Source organism: Takifugu flavidus, chromosome 1 (assembly GCF_003711565.1).
Source record: "Takifugu flavidus isolate HTHZ2018 chromosome 1, ASM371156v2, whole genome shotgun sequence".
Lineage (NCBI taxonomy): Eukaryota > Metazoa > Chordata > Actinopteri > Tetraodontiformes > Tetraodontidae > Takifugu > Takifugu flavidus.
In genome coordinates this window covers 21,507,460-21,518,162 of record NC_079520.1, presented here as the reverse complement: position 1 = coordinate 21,518,162, position 10,703 = coordinate 21,507,460, and the positions used below count along the sequence as shown (strand labels likewise).

General features: G+C 44.2%; 1 protein-coding gene across 1 annotated transcript; it reads left to right on the top strand.

The window, feature by feature from the left end:
* The first annotated feature begins 8,064 nt into the window (after window positions 1–8,064).
* Window positions 8,065–10,168, top strand: LOC130534845 (uncharacterized). The gene is made up of 6 exons (XM_057049445.1): window positions 8,065–8,967; window positions 9,084–9,122; window positions 9,207–9,254; window positions 9,357–9,608; window positions 9,700–9,960; window positions 10,044–10,168. The coding sequence occupies exons 1-6, from the start codon at window positions 8,958–8,960 to the stop codon at window positions 10,166–10,168; spliced, it is 735 nt and encodes a 244-aa protein (XP_056905425.1). The 5' UTR covers window positions 8,065–8,957.
* Window positions 10,169–10,703: the final 535 nt, after the last annotated feature.

Below are 10,703 nucleotides of genomic sequence, written 5' to 3'. Positions count from 1 at the left end.
TTGCCGTAAGGGCAGTTTGCACTGGGCAGTTGGCTGCCGGCTGGTGTCAGTGGGTCGCGTTGCCCCAGCGGGAACCCCTCACGGAGTGGTAGCGCCACCAAATACAGTCGGCACAGATTACCTCGCTTACTGGACCCACTGCTGTTTTGGCTCAGTCCTTTAGTTCGGGACTCTCTCCTGTTCGCTCTCGCTTTCTCTCTCCCCTCGCTCCCCTTCGCTCGGAGAAACGGCGCTGAGACGTAGTGGTGCTGCCGAGGTGACCATGGAGCTATTGCCTTCATTTTAGACTTTTAACAGTGTTTGTAAATTGTATTATCAACTTTATATTTACTCTTCTTAGGTTTTGTTTTCGTTTCTTGTTTGATGTTGTGCTTTTTTTTTAGACGACCTGGTCACAATTTAATTGCCTGTCTGTGTGAGGTGTGTGTGTGTGTGTGTGTGTGTGTGTGTGCTCGTCGCGTCTAATTGTTTACCACTGGAAATTTAATTGTTCCTTTTCTTTGTGGACAGGTGCTGCGGGCCACGGCGGGGACCCAACCCCTGGTGGAGGGAGTTTTCATCACACCCCTCGTGTGTGGTTTTGTTTGCAGTGACACGGGTGTTTTTAGTTTTTGTCTCTCCTAATTGAGTTTTACCTGCCGGTGGGGCACCAGCCCTGTCCACCCCTTTTGTTAATTTAACTTTTGTACAGTCGAGTTAACTTTTTGTTGAGTATTGGATTTAATAATAAAATTGTAGCACATAACCCTCAATCCCGTCTCTGCCTCTGTAGTAGAAACTTATCTGCATGTGCTTAACCGAGTGATTGTTCACTGGTTAATTCCAGGGGTGAAATTCCCCAGGTGGCGTTGTTGTCAATTGTTACACCTCACTCGCCACACATGCACACAGAAAAGATACCATTTGTGATCATGCAGTTTATTTTCATGGGACATATAAAGATTATACATACACTTTCTGATCTATGGCCCAGAAACAGATGGATGGTGCATTTGTCCTGCATTTCACCAAACTGATTACAGAATCATTTGAAGTTGCTTCACAGCCTTGGTTTAATGATCTCTGTACCTGCTGAAATCAGTCTGCAGGATATTGATGTCTACCTTCAACAGACTACACAGAGCCTGACTTGCAGTGCAACGTTCTGTTGGCCAGCCTCCAGATGAGCTAACTTCCCTTCATGGCTCAGTTGGCTGGAGAATTACAATCAGGCATCTGAGTAGCACTTTGGCCCATGGCCCTGAAACAAAATGATTATTCCTCACATTTTAGTTAATGAATTTGGCACATCACTATATCCTCCTCTATAACACATCAATTTGCTGGAACTGCATGACTGCTTGAAATACTTATGTGGACAGTGCTGACACCAGCACTGTTATGAATGTTGTCCTCCTATTCCCAAGAAATTGTAAAAGGTGTGTTTAAGGTGTCAGTTCTAAAAAGTCCCAATTGAGAAAACTTGCATCCTTCCTCTTCTATTTAGTTCAACTTTTTGTTGTCATCTGTCCTCATTTTTTGTAGATTTTAATTTACTCATGTTTTTTTTTATTTACTCATAGTTATCTTAAAGCATTCTTTCATTGCTGTAGAAGTCATTTCACAGGGTTATTATCCATTTTTGTTTTCTTTGTTTTTAAAGAATAATTTGTACATGTCACATAGGCTGCTAAATAGTGTCCATTGCACATATCAATTCCTGCCATATGGGGCCTTTTGTCATTTTGCTTGGAGCCAAAGATGAATATATTTCACTAAATTTGTCAAAAATATATTTAGACATGGTTGAATTCCATATTTAACATTTGGACATAATTTGTCATCTATGCAAAATATGCCCTGCATGTCAAACAACATGGTTTTTGTGACTCAGGTGTACCTATGGACAGATTCTGCTCATACGCTGCTTATACACAGTTGCTTAAGTCACATCATTATTCTGGTGTTAGAGTCATATCTGACTAAGCTTATTTTCTTCATCTTTATTGTAAATATGTAAGTATTGGTGCACACCTTTAACAGAAAGAGAACAGATAATGTAACATATTAAGTAATTGTGAAAACAAAGAAAAATATGTCAGAATAATGTAAAATTAATGCTGGATGAGAAAAGAGTATTAGAGAAACTGATCCTCCATCCCAATGTCATTTATAATTTTTACAGGAAATATCCGTCTAATTGATGCAAGAAGTCAGACTACTAGTATATGAAAGTGCAGTTTTGAATTACATTTTTGATTGGTTTGATGTATTTAAGTATTATGGTAAAAAATAATAATTACATTTTAAAAATATATAAACTCAACTTGCACCTTACTTTACTTATTGTTGGGATTTCTGGTTTGTGTCTGTCTTTGGCCTGCAGGGTGTGGTGTTGAGCACAATTGGGTGCAGCTGGCACTGCAGGTGGGCGCACCTGTAGGCAATTTACATCTTGCTGCCTATTTAAGCAGGTTGTGCCTGCCTGTCAGTGCCGGGGTGTCTGTTCGTGTAGGGAGTGTGTTTGTTGGTCTAGTGTGGGAGCTTGGTTGGGTTCCTTGGTGTTGGCTCCTGTTCCTGTGTTCCTGTTGCCCTGGAGGGCTGCTCCTATTCCCGTGCTCCCGGTTTTCCTGGAGGGCCGTTCCTGTTCTGTGTCTCCTGGAGGACCGCTCCTGCTCCCCTTGCAGTCTAGGAGGACTGCCTCTGCCCTCAGTGTCTCGGGGCACGTTCCTGTTGCGCCGGACTCCCGAGTCCTCGCCGGTCCAGGAGGACTGCAGCGTGTTGAGGACTCACCGGTGTTCTGAGTTCCTGGCAGTCCAGGGGGACTGCGTCTGGTTTGGGGACTCGCCGACCTGGGACGGGCGGACGCTGCCTCCCGATCCCCATGCGGTCCAGGAGGACTGTTTCTGTTAATGTGTGCTCCCCTTCCCTGTAAATAAAGCCTTTGACCTCCCCACCACTGTGTCCTGGCCTGCGTTCGGGTCCGCTACCGTGTGTGTGTGTGTGTGTGTGTGTGTGTGTGTGTGTGTGTGTGTGTGTGTGTGGTGTGTGTGTGTTGTGTGTGTGTGTGTGTGTGTGTGTGTGTGTGTGTGTGTGTGTGATCTATGCATATTCTCTCCTCTACCTGTCCCCCCCCCCTTCTCCTCTCTCTACCCAGCTGGCCATCAGCAGGAGGGTCCCCCTACATGAGCCTGGTTCTGCTCAAGGTTTCTTCCTGTTAAAGGAGTTTTTCCTTGCCACTTTCACGACTATAAGGCGCTCCTAAAGCACTGAGATTTTCTCAAAAATCGATGGTGCGCCTTGTGTCTGGACTGAGTTCCAAAATCTGCTGTGTGCCTTTGGTGGGTGCACTACGGTAAACGCCCTGCCCATCAATTAGCGGCACACCTATGCGTAAGGACCCCCTAAAATGGCACTGGTCAAGTGATACGCATATGAGGCTTACTTTAAACTGCAGGCCATCGAATATGTGGCAGAAAATGGCAATCAAGCAGCTGCAAGACATTTTTATGTAAATGACTCCATGGTCAGAAAGTGGAGATAACAAGAAAGTGAACTCCGCCAAGTGAGGAAGGCGAAGCTGACATCCCTTTGACCCACACAGTGGAGAAAAAAGGGACCAGCACGGTGGCGATACCCACAACGGGGCACGTGAAGTCGTCGTTCACCGTGGTTCTCGGCTGCCACAGAAATGGACAGAGCGCTGGATGATGGAAGGCGAACACTCCTTCACAAAGACTATGAGGCAGCGGCGGGCAAGTTATGCCACCATTTGCGGGTGGATTGTAGACGCATGGGCTATGATACCGTTTTCATGTATTGTAAGAGCTTTCACAAAAGCCGGCATCAACGCTGAAGCGGAACCAGTCGGTGAGTCTGATTCCGATGATGAAGAGGAATTCGGGATGTTGGACGTTGAAATCGCGCAGCTGTCTAATTCAGATACAGAAGATGAAAACTTTGATGGTTTTGTGGTGGAAGAATGAATATTTTGTTCAATAAATGTGTCGAAACTCACTGTTTTACTTCCGTTGTCATTTTTTTACCGTATGTTTTAGCATGCAACTAAAAATACGGTCCGCCTTATGTATGTGTTAAATGCAGATATAGCACCCGTAACTGAGACTGCGCCCTTTATTACAGTGTGCCTTATGGTCGTGAAAATACGGTAAATGAAAATGCAGACTTTATTATTCTGTAAAGCAGGGGTGGGGAACCCCCGGACTCCGGGCCGTATACGGCCTACGAGACCATTTCTACCGGCCCGCAACGCAATAAGATTTTTATATTTTATATGTGCACTTATACAGTGGGACCGTTCGCTAAACTCCGCGAGCTGCGAGTAGCAGCGGTAGCGTATTTTTGCCTTTCGTATCCTGAAATTTCTTTCGTAACAAGAGGAAATATATTCCCATTTTCTGAGATAAAACAGACAGTTATGTTATGTCTGAGTCAGGGTCAGTGAACACAGCATGTGATGTACGTAGTGGGCTGGACTGATTGACACGGATGAAAAATGCATAGCAAAACACGCTAAACTCGACGAGTTGAAAGGACAGATGCGTTTGGATAAAATTAACGCTCTTCGTCGGAGTTTGGAGGCTCAACAAGCAGCTTTCACACGACCATGTACCGACAGAGAGAATATTACGCGTGCAAGTTTTGTGGTGAGTGAATTAATAGCCACGAAGCTGAAACCTCACGCCGAAGGAGAGTTCGTGAAGGAGTGCCTCGTAGCCGCCGCTGAGGCGCTCGTGCCGGACAAAGTAAAATTGTTTTGTGGCAGCATGGAGTTCATGCGCTGCCGATCACCTTAATTGTTCGGGCAGTTGCAGCTGTGGCATTCCCCTTAAAAGGACACTGCTGCACGGGCTGCTCTCTTGTTCTCGAACGTTTGGGCGCCACGCCACAGCTCACTTGGTCCTCCTCATCTGATTGCTGTGCGGTCGGGCCGTGCTATCCCATGCGCACCTGGGTCTGCTGTCATCAGAGCTTGGGAGCCTTGGGTGTCTTTGGTTCATCAGCTGTTTGGCCCTGCTAGTGGGAACACTGTAGTGGCTTGGTGTGCGTCTCCATTTTATAGATTTCTTTCCCTTACCTGACGGTACGTAGCGGCTGCTTTTAGCCTCACCATATGGGAAATTGTCAGCAACCTAAAATTGCTTTCTCTCTTAACAGAAATTGTTACAGGTGCCGGCTCTAGTGCGCTTTCCTCCCGTTGCTGTTGGCCGGCTGCTGTTTTGCCCTCCGCATCGCGTTTATCGCGTATGCTCCCGACTGTCACTCCTGTCTACCTCACACGTATCATCGTGTGGGGTCCAATCTAAAGTGCGAGTGTGTGAGTGAACTGCGCCTCTAGGAGGACTAGGATTGCCTTTATTTTGGTTTAATGTTTTGTTGCGGGGGTTATTTTGCATGTTTATTTGGGGTTGATTTGTGATCATTGTTTGTGTGGGTTATTTTGCATGTTTATTTGGGTTTGACTAAGTGTGCTTTTTGCTCGTGTGGGTTATTTTTGCATGTTATTTGGATTTGATTGTGTTATTTGTGTGCTGTGTGGGTTATTTTTGTATGTTTATTTGGGTTCCATTATTGTGTATGTTTTCTGTTATTTTCTAAGTGGTGCCGATCCTACCCTGTGGGGTGCAGGTGTTTTAAAGATAATTGATAAATCTTGAATATGAATTTAATATCTGCACGTTCAGTGTGTGTGAATGGGTGTGTGAGAGTATTTTAGCAATTGTTGTTAGCGGATATCCGGAAATAAAGGTATTAATTTTGCACATTGGACCAGTCTCTTATCCTCATTAGAAAACACTTGTGCGGCCTTGATGATAATTCTCCAGGTGGAATTCCTGGGGTGGCGTTGTCGACTTAGAAAGGAGATATACCGAGCCCCGTCTGGGCCCCGCCACATTCTCAAAGCATGAATTTTTTTTCGTGAATAACTATTGAACTAAGACATATATTGTTATGATTCCAGTGGCTAACGGTATGTTTTTATGGTCAAGGAATCTAAATATGTAGTCAAAGTATATGTTGGACTAATATTTATTGTGGAAATCCCAATATGCCAGGAATTGTTGCGCTTGGCGGAGGTCTGCGCTCTCCGAGTGCTTTCTAGTTGTTTTTATTATTGTCTTTATCTTTCTTTTTCATTTATTTTCTTGATTATCTTTTTGTATTGCAGTTTTTGTGAGTAGAGGCCTCGAACAGGCCCTTACGGGTCTCTTGCCTCAACTCTGCACCTCTTTTTATTGTTTTGTATGAACATGTAAACATATTTTACTTGTCATTTTATTCTATTTTTTTGGTGATTTTATATGCATGTGTGCTAAATAAATAATTCAGACTCAAATGCAGCAATCATGAGACTTAGTAACGCAGTGGTTATAGACTTTTTTTTTTGCATCCCTAGGTATGTGTTCATAATAGTATGGCCCTCGGAGGACTTTATAAAAATTGAAATGGCCCTCGATATGAAAAAGGTTCCCCACCCCTGCTGTAAAGTCAAGGTGGTTTACTGTTCAACACATCAGATTGCTTGGGATTGTTTTTTTCCTTTTGTTTTTTTTTTAAAATGAGGCTTACTGTAACTGATAGCATCAATAGTGTTACTCTTGGACTGCATGTTTGACTTCACTTTTCATATACAGCACAGGCCAAAAGTTTGGACACACCTTCTCATTCGTTGCATTTTTTTTTATTTTCATGACTATTTTCATTGTAGATTCTCACTGAAGTCATCAAAACTATGAATAAACACATGTGGAATTATGTACTTTAAAAAAAGCTTTTGGGCTTATCATGTATCATTACATTTCTTTCTGGTATTCTAGTTCAGAATCAGAATCAGAAGAAGGTTTATTGCCATTGTACATGTAATACACAGTATTACACAAACTAGGAATTTGTCGTGGTGTGCCGCTGCGACATTCAACATAACATTAGACATCAACACCACACTAGAATAGGATAAATAAAATAAAATAAGACTTATATACAGTATTTACATAAATAGTGAGTGGTGAGAAATAGTGCAGGTCCATGAGGAGTAGTGTATTGTTTATGAGTCCGGCTGGCTGCTGTACATGGTGCTTAAGTGATAAGTCACTTGGAGTTCAGCAGCCTGATGGCAGAGGGGAAGAAGCTGTTAGTGTAGCGGGAGGTTCTGGTCCGAATGGACCGTAGTCTCCTGCCTGAGGGGAGGGGGGAAAACAGTCCGTGACCAGGGTGGGAAGGGTCGGCCGTGATCCGACCTGCACACCTCCGGGTCCTGGAGATATACAGGTCCTGGATGGATGGGAGCCTGCAGCCGATCACCTTCTCGGCAGCGCGCACGACGCGCTGCAGCCTCAGTCTGTCCCTGACGGTGGCACCAGCAAACCACACGGTGATGGAGGAGGTGAGGATGGACTCGATGATGGCCGTATAAAACTGCGCCAACATCCTGGGAGGCAGATTGAGCTTCCTCAGCTTCCGTAGGAAGAACATCCTTTGCTGGGCCTTCTTGATGAGGGAGCTGATGGTTGGCTCCCACTTAAGGTCCCGGGTGATGGTGGTGCCCAGGAAGCGGAAGGAGTCCGTGATGGTGACGGGGGAGTCCATAAGGGCAAGGGGGGGCAAAGGGGCTGTAACTTTCCTGAAGTCCACAATCATCTCCACTGTCTTCTGAGCGTTCAGCTGCAGGTTGTTGTGTCCGCACCAGGACACCAGTCGAGCCACCTCCCTCCTGTAGGCAGTCTCATCGCCATTGGAGATGAGACCGATGAGGGTGGTGTCATCCGCAAACTTGATCAGTTTGACAGACTGGTGAGAGAGAGAGAAATGGACCACTTCTTGTCAAAGTGACAGGTTGACCTTTCCCTGAACCCGCCCACATCTGTCCCCCCCCCCCCCCCACCTCCCTTCCCCGCCTCCCGCCATTTTTTAAAAAGGGAGGCGGGTGGATCCCCCCCCCCCACCCCCACTCCCGCCTTCCACCCTCCTCGGGAGGAGGGTGGATCCCCCCCCCCCCCCTTTCTCCCTTGCTCGTCTGTTTTTAATAAGGGCAACAGTTACAAAACAGTTACAAAACAGTTTTGCCATAGTCCTGGCATAGCCATCCGTGGACAACATGAGTAGTTCTACATCCTTGATTGGTGAGACGGCTGTGACCGTTATAAGAGAATTGTGTGGAAAAGTAGTTGAAAAATCCACGGTGTTTGTACAGCGTTCTCAGGCGTCACCTTGTGAGCCTTTGCAGCAAGAATGGTCTTTGGAGCCTTATAGTCAAACAGGGAGTTTTGGGTATGTGTTCCGTTACAAGACGGGGGAGCTGATTCTCTATCAGCGGGAAGAATCTTCCAGTGAGGGGCCTATGTTGTCGGCTACGATGTCTTCCAATGACTGGGGTGTGTTGAAACTGATCAAACCGAGAATGGTGTGTGTGACTGAAGAAGGCTGTGAAGAAAGAAACAACACAGAACAGAAACCTTCCACAGAACAAACATTTTGTGAAACATTTGTGAAAACTAGAGAAGAGAAAACTATTGGAGAAAGTTAGACTGTTAGAACCCTAACACTGTGGTTCAGAAGAAAAGAGAAAAGAGTTGGTGGCCTCAAGTAAGAAATTTAGGGGCCTACGTTGTCTTCCGGTGTCCGAGGTGTGTAACTGAAGAAGCTTAAATCCCGTGGAGACCTGGAGGCCCTCCTGGAGAAAAACATTCTTAACATGAGTTATATCGCCTGAACCTGTTGTTTGGTAGAGTTCCCGTGTAGGGATGTATCCCCATGGGACCAGTTGGTCCACCGGGGCAATCGTCAATATCAGACTTTTCGGCGCCAATCAACTTTTTTTTTTTTTTTTTCCTTCTCGCCAAGCATTGTAAAGCGAATATATACATGATCATCTCACAGTCATTAGCTCAGTCCTCCAGAACTTCATCGGAAGCTTCACCGTCTGCGAGCGCGTGTAACAAACAAAGATAGCTGCAAAGATGACTACCGGTAAGCCTCAAATTCTTCCCAAACTTTTTCTCTGTAGTTTTCTAAATAGTTTTAGAAAACTATTAATGAATGAACTATTAATGATTAACTACTATTTACGAATAACTGTGTTTTAGAAGTTACAGTAGAGGTTCACCATATGCCAATTTATCCTGGTAAGCAATCCGTGATCTTTTTAACCTGAAAGTTGTTCTATTTTTATTCTAGATTTTTAAGTGTAATTTTCTGTATCTTTAAAGTCAGCGCCGATGAGTTTGAAGGAATAACCCTCACGCAAACAGACATTGGTATTTTACATACAGTTTTTTTTTTGTTTTGTTTTGTTTTTTATGAACAGCTCAGTTGTTCATAGATTGCTGAAATATAACTTTTTATGATACATTTTTCAGATCTGTTAGCCAGGGCTGAAAGATTGGTATCCGAAGACAACCAAGAAACTGAAAAAGCAGTAAAAGCATTGCTGTGTTCTGAAACCCCACTCCCCGTGCAGGGGACAAATTGCTGTGTAACTGAAATTGGTGAAATTGAGATTGAGAGGGAAACCTCGGCACTTCAACATGGGACTGACTCAAGTAAGCAGACGAACAAACTCTCCAGAAGACGTGTGAGACAGCCAGGAGGACCGAAGTCGACTGTACAAGGTAATATATTTATCTGTGATTAGAAGTATATACAAAATATGTGCCGTTTTGATGATTTGTATTTTAACGATTTTCCCCTCTGTCTAAACAGAACCATCAAAACAGAACCTTCAAACGTGTGCCTCTCTGAGCACTGTGACTCCCACGGCCTTTCCACCCTCCCGTGAACCTTCTGCCCCTGCGAGGAGACGTAGAATACGGCAAGCGTGTACCACTCTGACCCCTGTACTTACAGCGGGACCCACGGCAGCTCGACCCTCCCTTTCACCAGATCCTTTCGAACCTGCGAGGCCGATAAGGAGACGTAGGAACCAGAGACACAAGTCTAACATTGTCAGGAGATTGTTTGATGGTATATTTTATACTATATCTTCTTGACTAATAATAATAATAATATATAAAAAAAATAATAACTCATCTCTCATCTAATTACAGATTCAGGGTTGAGATTAAACGAGAGCGTTCCTGAACCGTCCTTCGACAGGGTGGAAGCGGATACAGGCTGCTACATTCATTCCCACACACCCCCAAGACATGGTAGTGCTGGAGATTTTCAATAATGTCATACGGTATATTGTTTCCTCCATCCAATTGTAACCAAAGGTGTACTAAAACAGTGTTGAAAAAGCTGTAATTTTTTTTTTTTTCCTTTCCTTTTTCTGTCTTTTGTTTAAGATATGGATGAGGATTTCAATGTTGAATATTTTAATCAAGTACCGAATGCTTTACAAATAGCTGTTGATCAATTAAGTGATGAGGATTTCAATGTTGAATATTTTAATCAAGTACCGAATGCTTTACAAATAGCTGTTGATCAATTAAGTGAAATTCCAATCTCCATTCCAATAAATTTACAATTTACAGAGCAAAATGAAAACGTCCTAGAACTTGACACCTTACGACTCATAAATGATGCCCTCGAAAACCTTAATGCAGTTAATGCAGTAGAGTTTGAAAATCATTCTCCTTCATCAGCTCTCCACACGCAAAGTGATCATGTCTTACACGCGGTAACAATCAGATCAGAGACGGATTCAGCAGAGACACAAGAAGGGGGTCCAGAGAGCAGCCCCTCACCCTTACACACATGCCCCC